Source organism: Argiope bruennichi, chromosome 7, assembly GCF_947563725.1.
Source record: "Argiope bruennichi chromosome 7, qqArgBrue1.1, whole genome shotgun sequence".
NCBI lineage: Eukaryota > Metazoa > Arthropoda > Arachnida > Araneae > Araneidae > Argiope > Argiope bruennichi.
Window position 1 is genome coordinate 54,601,387 of NC_079157.1, and position 18,041 is coordinate 54,619,427.

The 18,041-nt window shown below is 28.0% G+C and overlaps 1 protein-coding gene across 2 annotated transcripts in view; it reads left to right on the forward strand.

Annotated features, from left to right (window-relative positions):
* LOC129975207 (enhancer of polycomb homolog 1-like) overlaps nt 1–17,364 on the forward strand; it is a 47,361-nt gene extending 29,997 nt beyond the window's left edge. Inside the window, exons 13-15 of one of the 2 annotated variants that reach the window (XR_008785023.1) lie at nt 2,160–2,644; nt 5,775–5,901; nt 9,981–10,050. Coding sequence is in view for 1 of the 2 variants with exons in the window: in XM_056088194.1 (XP_055944169.1) it covers nt 2,160–2,644; nt 9,981–10,245; nt 13,765–13,846 (832 nt within the window). In the remaining variant the exon portion in view is untranslated. Of the gene's footprint in view, nt 1–2,159; nt 2,645–5,774; nt 5,902–9,980; nt 10,246–13,764 lie in introns of those variants that run through there. The other variant, XM_056088194.1, reaches the window with a different exon arrangement.
* The last annotated feature ends 677 nt before the right edge of the window (nt 17,365–18,041 follow it).

The window sequence follows — 18,041 nt, forward strand, 5'->3', positions numbered from 1 at the left end:
GGGGTCATTGGAGTACTGCCACATATTTACAGCATATTCTTCATATGAATAATTAATACTTTTATATTCGTTTTGTAACATAATTTATTATTTATTTATGGAAATACTAAAACATAAAATATTATCAATGAAAATACTTATACAATCTTACAACATGAAAAAAAAAATTATAAAAGAAAAAACAGTTTTTAGTAACATGTAATCCTCAATTAAAGCTAACAATGGCAAGTTATTTATTTGGTATTTAGTCTTTAAATACTATATCAATCAAAGCTGTATTCAAGTTATGAAAAAACAAAATTTAAATTAACTATTTAAAAATTAAGAAAATTATACTATATTAGAAAATATATTTAACATCCCCATAGTATGGTTGCTTGCTAATACAAGAAGAATGCAACTGCAAAGTGGAATTTCAACTATCCTATTCGTATAAGCCTTGCTCAAGTGTAAATAAATTCCTCACCCACAGAACACATAGCAAATCCCCCTTAAATTATCAGCCGCTTGACTAAGAGAGTCAGGGAAAGGAAAATATATTTTTCGCTAACACGGTTCAAGTGGTAGAGAATCTTGTGTCATAGGTGCACGGTAATATGTCCCTGAAGCCACCTAAAAAAATATCAAGTACAAAGAACTTTTCTTTCGCGATTTTATTTGAAAAAATGTGTATATTGTAGATAGCTTTCATGCAACAAATTTATGAGTGCGTTTTGAATTTGTTTGTTTTTTTGCTTGCTGAAAAAAAAAAGTTGATAGTACAGAGAAGAAACATTAAAAATAACGCTTTTTTTATATACATAAGAGGGATATTAACTAGTGTTCTGACATCTACAGGCAATTATTAAAGTTAAAGTATTATTTTAGAGCCTTTGGTTTGGATCAGAAGCCACCACACATTTAGTAATAATTTTTAGAAAGTGGTGGTTTCACTGTGATACTACCACATGCCAAAGGGTTAAGGGGACATTTTTGTCATTTAATATTGCTTGGATTGGATAATTTTCAGAATGCATAGTAGAACAATAGCCAAAGTAGAATCACAATGATTGTATTTGTATAGCAAACCTAGAACATTTGTACATTTTCATTTTCTCTAGTTCCATTTTCTGATAGTTTCTAGATTTTTCGAAATGTAATTGATTTCTTTTCCCCCCTCAAAATTCAAATATATTATTCAGAGATTGATAAAATGGATGGTATTAAACAAAAGAATAAATTTAAAAATCTTCTTAAGTAGTAATGTGCTGGTATGGAGGAAAATATTGTTTATTTTTGTAAATAAAATGGGCTGTGACAAACTGAAATATTCTTATTTTTCATATAAATTAATCTGGTTATCTAAATTAACTTAATAATCCTTCAATAGAACTCGGATCCAGTCTGAGTATGCGGTGGAAATGGTACCAGTAGTAGTTTTATTTCTAAGCCATTCATAAATTAGTAATTTTATCCTTCCCATCATTATAGTTCATGTACTTAAAATATTAGTTTTGATTCACATCTTAAATACTTTAGTAGTCATGAATTTATAAAACAGATTGATTATACTTCATGTTGGCAAGAAACTTCGATTTAAAAATAATCGAAAATGTTATTTCATAATTCTGAGATATTTTGCATGTGTATGTATCTTTATTAATTAACATGATAGATCATATGTTGGGGGGGGGGGCTGATTTTTCCTTTTAAATTATCAGAAATTGAAGAAATATCTCTGAAATATTGTTAAATGAATTAATATTTTTAATTTACTCTTTTTCTTTGTCAATTCTACTTTTGTTTGAAAATACATTGAATATATATGTTCTTATACATTTATCATTGTTAGATATGCAAGACTTATTCTTAGTAATTTTCTGGATTTTTTAACTATGGTGACAATTTCTTTTGTGCCTAAAAACATGATGAAAAGTAATGTGAAGGGATATGATGCCGGTTCTTTGGTTGGCTGTCATCTTGGGTTGTTGCTTTGCGGTCATTAATCTAGATCCTGGTCTTTTATTTTTGGACTGTAATTGGAATTCTGATCACTAAGAGATAGTGGATATAAACTGATTGATGTTTATGTGTTCCCATTGTGCATTCTTTTAATTTTATTGCATGTGTTAATTACAGACATGGCAGTGCTATAGTATTCTTTTATTTATTTTTTTCAGGAAATTCTTCCGACCAAAGACCTCCTCAGCATCGAATACCGAAAGTGAAAACCCAGACAATGGGAATGGAGCTTCCAATGAATTCAGCAGATGCAGGGCTGAAAGCTCAACCAATAAAACTCTCACAAATGAAAATCCTGTTGTGGACTTTGTTAAAAATTATCTAAATCAAGAGGATGAACTCTTTGAAATGCAAAGAAAGCAGCTGGAGCGATTAAAACCTGATGAATCACAGTCTATTGTTCTATTAGATTCTGATCATTCCTATTCATCTCTACCCACCTCATGCTTCAATGTAGCACCAACACCCAGCAAACCTTTAGCTCAGTATCATCTTGTATCTGCTGAATTCTGTGATGAGAATGATTCATCAAACATTTCTGTTCAAACTACTACTTCTGCCCCTTTATTACAACTCCTCGATACCTCCAGTATTACATCTAATGTTGGCAAGGTGGCACTGACTAATGGGCCGGTTGTGGAGAGTAAGTATTCATTTTCTTTTTAATTATAACAAAATGAAGAAATCATATTGGGAGAAAAATCATTATTATCAAATTTATAAACTTAAATTTGTATGTACTTATATTTGTTCATAAATAAGATTTGTTGTAATTACGATACAATTCATTGATTCATAAATAAGATTTGATGGAAATTTAAATTTATCTTGTTCATAATACCTATAATTTAAAAAATAAATAAAAAAAATAACAAATTTGTATACTTCTATCAAATTTTGCACAAAATCCATTCTGAGATAATCTGTCCATCCAGCTAATCAAATATAACGCTATAAGTATTAAAGGAAGAGAGTTAGATGGCCAAATTTATAGTCACCAAAATTTATTTTGAAACTGGAATTTAAAAAAAAATATTTTTTTTTAATAATTATTGTAGTCAATAGCTAGTTGATCCTTTTTCATAAGTTGAATGTAGCATCGGTGGCAACCAGTGATAGTCATTTACTGAATATTAGAAGCAAAAGTCATCGGTGTTTCTGCACAGATGCCTGGAAATGGTATATGTACTTTTAAATTTTTAAAGGGCTGGAATTTACTTTTGCTGTCATTTTGCTTTGAATTGTCAGTGCTGTAAGTGCCTTTAATTCTAAAGTACACCCACCAATTTTATGATAGATTCTGCTTCTGCTGACTGAATTGCAAACTACTTCGCTCATTACTTGTCTTTTATTCTATATACTTTACCTTGTTTTTGAAAAACTTAATTTTTCTACTTGGTTTCTTATTTACGGGAACAGTGGATTTCAAAATAAAAAATGGGCGAAAACACGAAATTTTATTTTTATTGTTTCATTACGAAAATGTTTTTATATTTAACTAAAATAGTACCAAAAAATGTATTGTTCAACAAAATGGATATGTGAAGGGTCTAGGGGAAAAAATTACATTTGAATGATTTTTATCATAATGATATTGTAATTAGATCGAAATGTCTTTAAAATCTTTCAGGTGTCTGAATTTTTGAGGAAATTAAACTAAAGTAATAATAAAGATTTTGGTTAAACGTTAAAAGAAAATAGTATGTGCGTTTTATATTTCAAGATTTTTTAGATAGTTAAAAGCCAATTTTAGTTCAGAAAAAATATAACTCTTATGAAAATTCAGTAAGTGTGCATAAAAATATTTTAAAAAAATTAGCATTTAATTCGAATTACAAAATCATACACTGTTGTATATCAAATAAATTTATATTGGGTAATAAGGTAAAAATAATAGAAAAAGGAAACTAAATTATATTGCCTGGAATATTTTGAATTTTTTAAAAAATATACATCTTTTTTAATTTTTAAAAAATAATAAATTTTATTTTAAAGTTTTTTAAAGGAATTGATATATATATTAATACATATGCATAAAAAATTTCATAAATCTAAGTGAATATTTTACAGAAGTGCTTAATAGAGCCCACCTTCAACGTTAATGTATATTAGGGTTTATACAAAAACCGACTTTTTGAAAAACCAGTTTTCGAATTCAATATTTCCAGAAAACCGGTTTTAGTTAGTTTTCGAATTTTTGTCAAAAAAAAAAAAAATAGATTAGGAAAAATTATATTTTTTTTAATTTATATAAAATGGAAAAAAATTCAAAATATATAAAAAAAATAATAATAAAATATACATATGACTTGCACAAAATAAAGAAAACTCAAACCAAAATTTCAAATAATATTTATATTTTCACTAATTTTATTTTCTTCCAAGAAAATAGGATTTTAAAAAACATAAAATGTCCACTGAACGGTGGCTAAGTCTTGTTCTTATTTTGGACACAATATTGCCTGAAATTGAAAATACTCGTACACTAGCTACCGAATTTGGTTTGATAGCTTTCATGGCATCAAATAACAAATCTATGTTTTTTGTCCTTTTATTCGTTGACTCAAATAATAAAAATTTAGCTTTCAGTGTCTTTGAATTTTTAAGTTTTTCTTCAGGGTCTTCAAGAAACTTTTGAATTTATATTTCCATGGCTTCTTTTAAAAAAGCATTACTCTGATGAGTAGTTTCTCCGATTTGCTCTTCATCAGAATTGGTTTCCACTTAAGAATTCAGAAATATTCTAGACAGTATCTTTCCAAATAACTCAATTATTTTGGTTTTTGAAGCATATTGGAAATTCTGCTACTTTTGAAAAGTGTTGCTAATTCTAATTCTTTCTTGAATTCGTTTTTCTAAAGCATATAATAATTTCTGAATTCTTTCAGTGTTTAAATTTTTTAGTCCACTTAGCAGAAATTTAGATATACCTTTTCTTGTCAATAAATTGATATCTCGTCGCCTAAGCCTTGAGCTGTTAAACAAATTGGTCCCAATTGATAAAATTCAAAATATTTGTTTCTTGAAGAAGAATATATAGGCGTTCAGGAAAACCGATTTTCAAATGTGACAACTTTATTTTGAAAAATCGTCAAAGAATAATTACTATGATATTCCCATAATATTATAATTTGTTGATTCATTGTTTTTAAATGGTAGTGCGATTGGGACTCCGAATAGCATTCATTCTCTTAGTCAGAATAATTTAGAAACAATAAAGTTGGTTATATTAGCATTCAGACTTGTAGTGGAGAAGAAAGAGAAGAAAATTAATTACCATAATTATATGTATCGCATGTCGACGTTCTGAAAAAAAAAAGTTTGGGAGAAATTATTGCTTCAATAATAATTTACTCAACTTTTTTTATAATGTCAAATTGCAAAACATAATTAGAGCATTATTAAAGAAAATATTTTACTTGTGTATCCTATAGGGAAAATGCAGCACAACCAAGGCCTAACTTGCAAAATGCTGTTCAGCTTTAAAAGGCCTGTTAACTTTTTTTTTTTACTTCTTAAATTTTACATGTAAGAAGTATATACAAAAATAGTATTGTAATCATCAAAAAATAAAAACAAATATTTTGAGATTTGAATGAAGCATTAGTCCCGAGTTTGAAAAGTAACTTTGTGACCTCCCTAAGTGTGAAAAATATTTTTGGAATTATATTGGTCTGTCTGTGCACATATTCCCTCAAACATGCTTCATGCTAATAAATGAAATTTTGCATGTTGTCTTTCTAACAGATTTGGACTATGTAAATATTTTTCAGGAGACAGATCCTGCTAGTTTCTTCTTCATACTTATACTTCTCACTAGATTTTACTATTTTATTCTGTTGGATACCCTCTTATGTAGGAATTCTGGGCAATGAGGAGGCAGACAAGGCTGCTAAATTGGCAAGTATTCCAGCGATCACATCTATTCCTGTAGGCGACTTAACGAAGCACACTAAAATGCTTCTTTATTCCAAATGGCAAACTCAGTGGAACCTTGAAACTAATAATACATGTTATTAAACCTCATCTACAACCATGGCCTTCATTACCGAATCGAATAGCAGATTCAGTGTTAACCCATTTACATATTGGATTTATATACTAGATTCACCCATCGCCACTTGTTGGTAAACACCTCTACTTGTTACTTGAACAACCACCTCTATGTTTTCAGTGTGACTGTCAAATGTCTGTCCAACATATATTGTCAGAATGTCCAAATTTCAATGCTTAGCATTTGAATTTTTTTTAAATTCTAAACACAAACACTCCATTACTTTACTTACTTGGTAAGACACCACATACTCAAATTTTTGAAGTCTATCAAATTTATGCTCTCATTTAAACTTGTTTGTTTTTGAGTATTTTTGTGCACTATCCGTTTTTGAATATTATACATTAATATGATTTTAACCCTAGTTTAGTGCAGCATAGTCAAAATTATGGCTTTTGCACCAGAAAAATCCAAAGAAAATCATGCTTATAGTCAATGGCACTATAAGCTTCAAAAGTATAAATTTCATGTTGATAATATCCAAAGTTATTTTAAATTGCATGTAAAATATTATCTAGCATTTTAGTCTAGGACTATACTACAACATACTACAATATTATCCAGCATTGTAGTCTAGGACTATACTACAACATACTACAATATTATCCAGCATTGTAGTCTAGGACTAATTTATTGTAAATAAAATAGGTACTAGAAGAACTTGTTTTTCCATTTTTCGGCAGACCTTTTATTGCTTAGGAGGAATTAGTCATTCCTTATATTTTCTTTAAGCATGGTTGTGTACATGCGAATGCATATGCTTTTTCTGAGTGCTGGGAGATAATAATAATCGTTTGTTAAATTAAGGGATCTTGAAAGTATCATGCAAGTGCTATTGCTAATATTTTCTTCCATTTAAAAAAATCTTTCAAGTTTCCTACAATCAGTAGAGCTATTTTGAATGAAATAATACTAAACACATTAAATTAAAATTAGTTGTCTGGTATGCTATTCAAATATATATTTCTTCAATACTTCTCATTTTCTCAAAATAATGTTAAAAACATTAACATTTTTCTTATTCAATTTGATATATTGGTTGTTCCAGAAACCCGAGACTAACTTTTTGTTAAATGAATAATATTAGCGTGTTTTCATATTTCATTTTTAGGTTAATTCATTTTTCTGGTTTACCTGCAGTTGCGTATTCTCAAATTCCATTGATAATCAAAATTTACTATACTGTTAAATAGGATATAATTATTTCCTCTACCATCTTCTGTCTCATCCCTATTTAAATAAAACAATACTTTCTGATGCTTGGTCATTTTCCATATCTGAAAATGGAGAGTATGAGAAACTGATAAAAAAATTTTTATGGAATTCATTCAATCCATCTTTTTTTAACATTTAAACAAAAATAAATTTTTATACAATAAAAAACAGTTTAGTTTTAAGAACTAAATTTTTACTTTTCTTTATATAATATAGATTAGTTAATCATTCTCTGTCCTTGTACAGGTGATTTTTTTTTTTTTTTACTATATCAGAAGTGTTATGTTTAAAACTATGTTAGTTTACTATGTTTTACTGAGCTAGAAGTTAATTCAATTTTGCTGTCATTGATTTTTTTAAAATTTTTATTTTGATGCTGTACCACCTCCTTTTAGTTTAAAAATGCATTTTTTTTGCCATTATTTTCTTGTTACTGTTTTTTATTTTGTGTTCGTAAATGATAAATTTTCTGGTAGTGGTATTATTCAGTCTTGATTTGAGTGGTTAGTAAACAGTTTAAATAGGTAAGATTATACTAAATGAAATTGATATTTTCATTCTCGAGTAAAGAGATTTTATATTGCATCTTTCTTGAATAAATTTCGATAATTAGTTCTGAGAAAAGCCCATTTGGATTAGCACTCTATTATTATTTTGTATATGTTGATTAGTGTGTTTGCAAAAATTGGTAAATAATTACAAAAATTATGCATATTTGAAACTTAATGATTGAAAATGATTTGTTTTATTTTTTAAACGGTAAATTTTCTATCTTTTTTTTTTTGTTGTTGTTGTTAAAAAGAGTAGAATACCATTTTTTCATCATATTAAGAATGTATTGTGCAATACATAAGAGAGATGGGGAAAAAATGTAGCAATCATTCTGTAGATTATAGATACTCCCCCCCCCCCAAAAAAAAAGTTAGAGAAAGTTTTTATAAACCTGGGAAAAACAGGAAAAATCAAATAGTAGTAGTGCTGGCCACCTTTATTATTATATACATTTATCTGATCTTACTATACCAACATTCTCTCAAATAATATATTTTTATTTAATTGCATATATTTACACAAGGTACTTTCCAACAACTGATTTGTAAAATTATTGAAACATAAGAAAGATTTCTTAAAAATTAAAAAAAATGTAAACATTTTCTAGTTTTCTATTGTATTTTGTGCAAATGCTGAGTAAATCATGGTTATACAAAATCCTGTATAGAGTTGATGCAAAAGCCATTTGTATAGACAGATTGATATGGCATGTTAAAAATTCATGATAAATGTTTTATTTACATTTGGATGACTTAAGTACTGTTCAGCAACAGATTGTAAAACACTCTGTGTCTTTGCGCATGCGTTAGATTGGATTTAATTCTTAAAAATAGGGGTGAAAGGAGGAGATGCTTATATTTACTAGTATCTAATAAGGGAAATCCAAGATGAAAGGGAATGCCGGAAATGCGCTCATCGTTCCACGTCTCGCCCCTTAATGACATGGAGTCGTCAGAATGTGGTTGTCTCAGAATCCGTTGACGAACAGTACAATATGTTCTAGTTATTGATTTTGTATGTTAATTGATAGTCATTGGAATAAATATCTGCTTGGTGAAAGATTGATTTGAATTTCTTATGGTTCTTTTAAATCCTTCATGTACTTGAAGTTGTAAATCAAAAATAAAATTCTGATTTTGGAGATTAATCTGGCACTTTTTAAATAACTGGTTCTGTTAGTTTTTCTGAATTAAGTATTTTTGCTTCTCTTCTATGCTTACATTTGTCCTATTATTTATTATTAGTTTGCATGGGTGTTAATCATATTTGCTGGTGATTAAGAATATGCCTATTCATTATTCCTGTAATCCAGTAAGATGTAATGTTATATTTAATCAGATTTCTATAAGGTGGATGTAACATCCATCCTTTTAGGGTGAAAGTTTTCTTTGTTTATGCAAATATATAATTTTTTATTTGGAATTTTTCATTTCAAAGTGGTCTTATTCATATTTGTTAAAACTGTTGAAGAATTTTAATTGTTCCTGTAAAAATTTGTAATACTCATTTTCATACTGATTGATATTCCAGTTGTGATTACCAATGTTAAACTGCTGTGAAGCATAAATGATGCCTAATAGAAAAATGATTATGATTGAATAAAAAGATATTTGGGGGGAGGATTAAAAACTAAGGGATTATTCTCTGATCTGATTAGTTCCAACACAACTTTCTATAGGTGGTGTATTAGTATGGTTAAAAATTCTCCTCTTTGAAAGTAAAAATTTTGTTTTCTTAGATTAATTTTAAAAATCATACTGTTAATATAATCATACATACACAATACTGTTATGCTTCTATATTCCATTTTGAATCAATCTTCAGAAATTAAGAAAATAAGCATAATTGATCATACAGTTTCAGTTTTTAAAATTCCATCTTGAAGTGAATGAGATCATAATATAGGATGATAGATAGCACAACCTTCAAATGATGAATCTAATTAAAATTTTTTATTAATGAACTGTGAATGATAATTTTAAATGTAATTTTTTACTATGTTAAGGATGAGTTAATAAAGCTGTTTTTTTTTTCCATTCTCTTGTTTTATACCTTTTATAACTTGTTCTGTTTTGAGTGAAACATACAATATAAAATGTTTTATAGCATTTGATAAATTTTCATCTTTTTTTTAATCTTCATCTCTTTAATTTTTTAGAGGGAGGTGATGGTCTAGTGAATGACAGCAGTACTCTGGAGAGGCATCGTAAAGAGATTTTGGGCACGAGTATAGAATCCCTTGTGAATTATTCCCAAAATTCCGTAGTAAACTCGTGCTTACCGGCAGTACCGTCCATTGACCTTGGAGGTGGGGCTGCTAGCCATTCTAGTGACACTATCCATGTGATAAATTCAAAAACCTTTAGCACTCCACAGTCAGCTTTGAGGTTCTCCAATATAGAACAAAATGGAAATGAAACGAGGTTTGTATAGTTAGCGTTATTCTTATTGCTGTCTACTAGAAATTATAAATTGTATAAAAAATTGAAGATTGTGATATATCACTCTATAAAATATTTCATTATTTGCATTTGCTAGAGATTTAATTTCCCCCTTTTTTTCTGTTTTTATATTTGAAGAAATTTTTTTATTGTCGTAACTTATATTGAGCATATATAACTGAAATTTTCATATGATCGATTTAAATACCATGTACTTTTATTTGATCTACTGTTAATGTCCCCCCCCCCTTATTTTTAAGTGTTATTTAACTCCTAATTTATGAAATACTAAGTTTAAATATTTTGCTGCATGTATATAGTTTTTATTTAAATCTTTGAAAATAGATCTGTAATTTTAGAAAAGAAAGAATGGTTGTTTAGTGAAATACTAGGAATGGGTGGTCACACAATTCTTCTTTTATAAAAAAATTTTTAAATCTAAATCATTAAAAAAGAAATGTAGATCATTGTTTTGAAGATAGTTTAATTCAGCAAAAACATTTATTTCCTAATTAATTGCAAAAAGTACAAAGTGAACAGCTAATTGATTTACCATGCTAGTAAGTCATGAATAGTGTTTAATGTCGGGAGCCATTTTTTTTAAGTACTGTAAAAGTGCTCAATTTTCTTGAAGTACAAAAAGGCTTTTATTTTGTTTTTTCCACTCTTCGGATACAGTAATTCAAAAGCATGGTTGTAAAAACATATTTAACAGGTGCAATAAAAGAGGAGGGGGAAAAAAAAGAAAAAAAAAACTTACAAAAGGGGAGAATTTGGAGAAGGAATCCGTAGACTTCAACAAACATTAAAATAATGCTTAGCAAGTCTTATTTTTCACCTACTCACTGTTTGTACAACAATATACAGTGTCATTTATTCTGGAATAGTTATCAAGAAGTATGGAGTATATGTACTGTGCCTTTCTTGTTGCAACTGGAGAAAATGCTCACACTTCATTTTTTAGTATTTTTTTATATGTTGAAGAATTTACTTAAGTTATGCCTGGTAAGTGGGAGAAGAATATGGCCCGATAAAATGAAAGCAAGAATTCGGCTGAAGGAATTTGGTGCACCAAAAAGATATATTGAACATGGGAGAAGCTGCTCTAAAAACTCTTGCTATGAATCTTCTTTAGTACATTATGCAATTGATAATCATTCTCATTAATATATCATTTCAAAGAATCCTCTAAATGAGCTATTAAAGGGATTTTTCTGTAATATATTGAATTGTAATCAATTGCAGTGTGTAATTGTTTGTCAATCGTATAAACTCGAGTATGGGGAAATTTTAACTTGGAAGTCATAAGTTTTGAATGACTGTAATTTTTTTTAAATGTTCCTACCCATTTAAAAATTATTTAATGGGCCAATTTTGCCAAATTTTAATTTGTACTAAAAAGGAAATTTTTGTTCCATTTCTGAGGGTTCAGAATCCCTCCCTCCCAGCAAAATCTTTTTTTTTTTTTTACATATAAAGGTTTGTTCTGAGAAAAGCACAAAATTAAAATTAGATGCATGGCATTTTTTGGGTACTTCTTGAGTATTAGAAGGCTTGCTAAGAATTATTATTTTTTTTTTCAAATTTAATTTAAAAAATAGAAACAGAATATTTACAAGTTTTCGACATAACATCAAAGCTTTTGAGTGTATACTAGTTTTGTTTGAATGAAGTAAACCCGCTTCCTTCTTTAGTTTTAATAATTTTTGAAAAATTAGTTTTGGACACAATTTGTAACAATTTTAATTATAATGATTCAAAGCAATGTCAGTGTTTCTTCAGATGATTGAGTTATTTTTTCATTGTTAATGTCATGATAAAAGAAAGTACTTTATTCGATTTATTTTAAATCAAAAGTTTATCTTCATGAATTTGTTACTATTATGTACAAAATTTAGGACTTGTTAAAGCATTTTTTCCCTTTATGCTTATATGTTAAAATGCAGGTTTTTATTAAATTTTTGTAAATGTTAAAACATTTTAAGACTTTTAATTAAATTTAGTAAAAGTGGCAAGAAGTGATAACAGGTTTTATATATATACACATGAATGCATTTCTGCAAGCTGTTATTCTTTTCAATTAAAAAAAATTAGTTAAAAGAAGTTCATTTAAAGCATTGCATTGCTCTATCATCAATTTAGTTTCAGTTTTACTAGTTAAATGATGGTACAGCCTTCAGTTCTTAACTTTATAAAACTGCAAATAAAATTTTGAAATTTTGTGAATAGTTAATTTTTGGAGGAAATTTTCACTTTCTACCCCAGCCCTGCTGGCTCTTATTTTTTTTTTTTTTTTTTTTTTGTTTCATGTATAAAAATCAAATACAAAATTGTTGGTTTTCTTTAACATCGGTATCAACATTTTTAGAAATGGTGAATCCATCTAAATGAACTATTGATTTATGTTGAAAAAGAATGCAGATCTTTATTGTTAATCTTATAATAGTTGACTTAATTTTTGTTTTAATATTGAGTTTTCCCCCCTTTTAATTTTGCTTTGGTAAAAACCAAAGCAATGGTATTTGTTTTACTATAAATGATGTACAAATATAGAAATATTAAAATTTAAAGAATGTATGTTGAAATTTTAAAAAAATATATTCAATAAGAACTACATTATTAAAAAAATTCTATGCCTAGAAAATACCGAGGTGCATGTATATGTACCTTTATAAAGGTGCTTAAAAATGCTTAATTTTTGCAGAAATTTCTCCTTACACATCCTGATTTAGAAACTGTAGTAGTTTAATTCATTGAAAAATATGGAAAATTAAAATATAAGCAACACAAGATTTAATTGTTGTGAAGATCAGATTTTTTTAGTATAGTTTACTATTACTTGCCCTCTGAAAACAAATTGCTTGAGCTACAAATAAAATAATAAATCCTCGCATCAAGAACATGCTGCATCTATGTTGTTTTATTTGACACATATTTGAAAATGTACAAAGAAAGTTCCTTTATGAAAGTAGAAAAATGCTATGTTGCTTTTATAACTGTAAATAAGAATTAATGTAATAGATAAAATACTGAAAATGCTCAATTTAGTGCTCATACATATGAAGGAACTAATGCTGTCAATGAGGGAATGAATCAGATGGGGAGGAGATGCTTGCAACAATTGTTACAAAAACTAGTCCATCGATTTTTTTTTGTTTTTTTTTTTTAAAGATTAGAACTTATTTAGAAAGATACTTATGCAAACAATTTATCTGAAAATGGTAAAATAAGAAACACAATATATGGAGAAGGAGTCTTTTATGTTGGCCAATAACTTTTTAAAAAATTTCTTGCAAATGAGTAAACATTCAGTGGAAGTGTTTTTATTATAATGAGATTGAATTGGTTTCAGTCGTCTCTTCTTAAAAAATAATGAAAAAGAACCTCTTATTGCTCAAACTGAAAAATAAAACCTCATTTTACAAACATTTGTATTGGTAATGTTTGTGTTTGAATTTTTGAAATACAGTACATTAATAATACTTAAACTTTTTCCTTCAGGTTAAAGCAAGAGTTATTCCTAACGAAAGTGAAAGTGGACAAAGTGACAAGTGAAAGCAGTGTGTCTATGGATGTGACATGACACTTCCTTTCATTGTCTATAATGGAACTAACTAAAATAATGTTCAAGGTGAGACTTGTACAATTTCTCTGGACACTGACGGGCTGTTAGCAGTCCCACCCCTCCCCCCTTCACGGACGATGCTTCACAATGTGTTTGGAACTTATTTAGTATATAACTCAGGATTATCACAATTATATATCTATAAATAAATATTACTATTCTGAATCCATCATATTGCTAGGAACATGTTTGTTTAGCTATACAGATCTGTTAATATGTAAATAGATGTATATAAGTGTTCTGTCTTATTTTAAATTTGCATCCACTCTTTCAGAGTGATGTTTTTGTGATATTTGTCAAACTTTAAGAAAGGAAAGGAATAAAAAAAAGTTTGTTTTTTTCACCTAAGTTATGTATTTATATAGTGTGGCATTTGTGCTTGTCATTGCTCATAAAGCTTTGTTCATGACCAATTGATGTAGAAACTGGTATTTTAATTCTAGGAGTTTTTCCTCGGCCATATATGGGAACTTTACAGTAGTTTGTCGATATTTATTTTCATAGTTAAATGTCTTGTTAGTTTAGGGAGAAAGATAAATAGTGCTGCCGGTGTTTTTTAATTGCCAAATATTCATTTAATTGATATCCCATTTTCCATTACTCCATGCACATCCAATATACAGTTTCTTCCTAATCTCTTGGTCTTTTGTTGTTAAAAGCTTTTGCAATGTCATATTTGTGTTTTAGACAATCTTCCAAAACCATTACATTTGTTTTCATTTTTGTTTGCATTGTATATTTATGATGTGATGGGCTCCCATTGAAGGTGTGGTTGTCATTTCATAATACTGAATAATAGAATACGTATTATAATTTGAATGTAAGAATTAATCTTATCAGGACATAATACCTGGAAATAGCTATCAATTATTGCCTATCACTGTTTGATATATTTTTGAGTTTGAAAAATTGTAGGTAGGTGTAGGTTCTGAATGTTATTTTCTTTGCTATTTTGATAGTTGCAAGTCTGCATAAAATTGCAGTAAGTTGTTTCTCATGAATATATAAAAACAATTATACAAGATAATACAGAAATTATTCATCTTCCTGTGTTTCTATACTGTTGGTTGCAGAACGCCATTTGCTAAGAAAGTTCAAAACATATAATCGTTTTCATTGTCGTTTTCTTTCCATCATAATGAAAATATACTCCAGTGGTTTCTTTATGCAACAGATTCACTAAATTTTCATTTGATTAAAATAATCATTAATGACTAGTTTTGTGATAGACATTGCCTATTTTAATTTTCTTTTAAAGGATAAAAGTATTCGTTTTGGTGTATGTAATTTACTTAGGCAGAAGCTTAATAACTTGCATTTTTTATAACATTAGAAAATACATTAACCATGATTTAGTTCAATATTATCTGTGGATTTCTTTTTAAGATTTAATTTCTATAAGGAATTTAGTTTTTGGGTCAAAATTTATGTATTGAAATTTCTTGTGAAAAAAGATTTTGTTATTAAGTTCTGCCGAAAGTCAATAAAGCAATTTAATTTTTTTTTGTATGTTTTGTAATAATTTTATAGTAAAATGTGTTTATGAAGTGAAATATAAGAATACTTCAGTTTTCAGAGAAAACCAATTTTTTAGGTCCTAAAAATTTGTTTATTTAAATGTCATAAATTCCCTACCACTTCCATTGTATTTTTAATTTCTTAGTCATTAACTTTGAAACTTGTATTTGTCTTTACTCTTATCTCAATAAAGTGTGGTGTGAAGTCTGAAGAATGAGACCCTCAGCCCATTGCAGCATAATGAATATTCGAATGTGTCCATGTGTATCATCTCATTGGTTGATTGTGAATGGACTCCAACATTCACTTGCAGTATCCAGTTCGTATTTTAAAGATTGTGCAAAGCAGTGTCACTTGTCCGGGTTTACTTCCCCGATGTGTGTATAATAAATTCTTTTGTAAATTTGTATAGGCATTGTACTTTAATTATCCATATTTTCATTGACAAAGTAGTGATGCAATCGGGACACTTAGACCATGGTTTTTAAATTGTGTGCAAATTGTTCCGTTTTCGAATGCTATGTCTAGAGTGCAAGGTTATACTGGCTTGCTTGAAACTAGTGTGTTAACTTCAACAGTGCAGCTCATATATTGTACATTTTGTATTTTTGTATGTATTGTAAATAATGGAAGAGATGTTTTTTGATATTCATAGCACCGTGACAAAATCCCTGTTAAGTGTTGTAAATAGAAACTGTAAGTTTCTTTTAAAAGATTAAAAACTACTAGGATAAGTGAGATGTACACTTGACAAGATTTGTGATACTTAAGAAAAAGAAATTCCTCAATATTGCCATGTTTCTTGTAGCCATTAAAAAAAATAATTCATCTATGTCATTCATTCTGTATTTTGCAAGAATTTCAAGGTGCTACATATTTCATTTGTTATACTCATAGTCTAGAACCAATGTATATGTTATTTTAACTTTCTTATCAAGTTGTATTTTTAGCTTTTTACCCTAATTGTGCATGCTTGCACTTAATTTGGGGGTGGAATTAGAAATTTGACCAAAATTCTTGCATTTTGTTGGAATTTTTGATATTTTTTTTTAAATTATTGGTATAGAAAAAAAAATTAATAATGTTTTTTTAAACACTTCTTATAAAAATTTCTAATTCTTAACGTACCTGTTTGATTGGTATATTTTTAATTCCCCCCTCCCTTCTCTAATAATTTTTTTTGATTTAAGTTGGTTCCATTTTCATTTTAGCTCTAAATTAAATGAAGTATAAACAGATCATCCGTTTTAGTGATATATAACTCTTATGCATACTAAAGAATATGCTACCTTTATGCATTTAATATTGTCTTTGGAAACTTCAACTTGGTATTAGAATTATTTTTATTGATGCTGTAGTATTTAATTTTTATAAATCGAATTCAAGTTCTTAATTGTTTAAATCTTTGTTTTATAATTAGCAATAGCCTTCTTTGGTACTAATAATGTTTAAAAAATAGAGTATATATTAAAAAAATATATACTCTATATATAATATAAATAATTCTGTTATATTTTCTTTCTGACTATGGGAAAAAAGTTTCCATTTTTTACCACTGTCATGATAGATTTTTAAAAAACACCACTCTCACCTAATACTAAATCTTGCAAAGAGAGGTATAGCTAAATAACCTTGCTCTATGTGAATTTGTTGTTGACTTTTTCCAAAGATCCATTGTGAATAATTCCGACTTAAGTGTTGATGTGCTGATGTCATTGTGAAGCATCCAGATGTAAAAAAAAAAAAAACATTTCTTCGTGAAGGACTTTTGAAGACTGAGATCCCGTTCTAGGTATCCTATGTTGGCCTCGTTGCATGTTGTATGAGCAACTTTGCATTTCTCGAGGTTGTGTAAAATATGTTTTGTATTTACTTACAAAAAATGGAAAATGCTGATTGTATCATTGTAAATAGCACTATAGATTCGCATGCAATTAAAACCATCAGTTTGATTGAAATTAGTTGTTGTCTTTGGTTGTTTATTGTTCATTTTGTTTGTCAGAAAATCATGCATTTGTTAGTTTCTGTGACCTTTTTTAAGTAAATTTTTTAGAGCTTTTGAATAAAAATGTATTGATTTGAAATTTCTCCTGGTAAACATATAGATCATAAAAAACATTAAACTCATCGACATAAAACAGATTCATGCAGGTTCAAGTTCTACTGCTTTTACAATATTAATAAAAAAAATAGGGGCATCAAAAATGACAATGGATTATAAGCATTGCATTTTACTGTGGACAAATATTGAGACTTTATTTAAAAATATAAAATTCATGCATCTAGCATTGGCATTTTCTGCCTTTTGCTTTATTATAACACGGAAAATAAAAAGTCGTTTATTAACATAAAAGTTAAAAACAATAAAAAGTTTGTAATATTTTTTCTGTAATATTCTAATTAGAAATACAGGTCTATATAAGAATAACTCAAATAATAGTCTTTCTTATATGTTTTATTATAAATATCCATAAGACATGCTAATATCCATTTTGACATGTAAAATTATTGCATACGGAACTGTGATCCTTTGACATAATTAAAAGAAAATAATGAAAGCTATTTAAGTTTGGTGAATGAAAATATATTCATATTGATAGGCTGCTTAATGATAAAGGCAAAGGGGTCCTTTCCT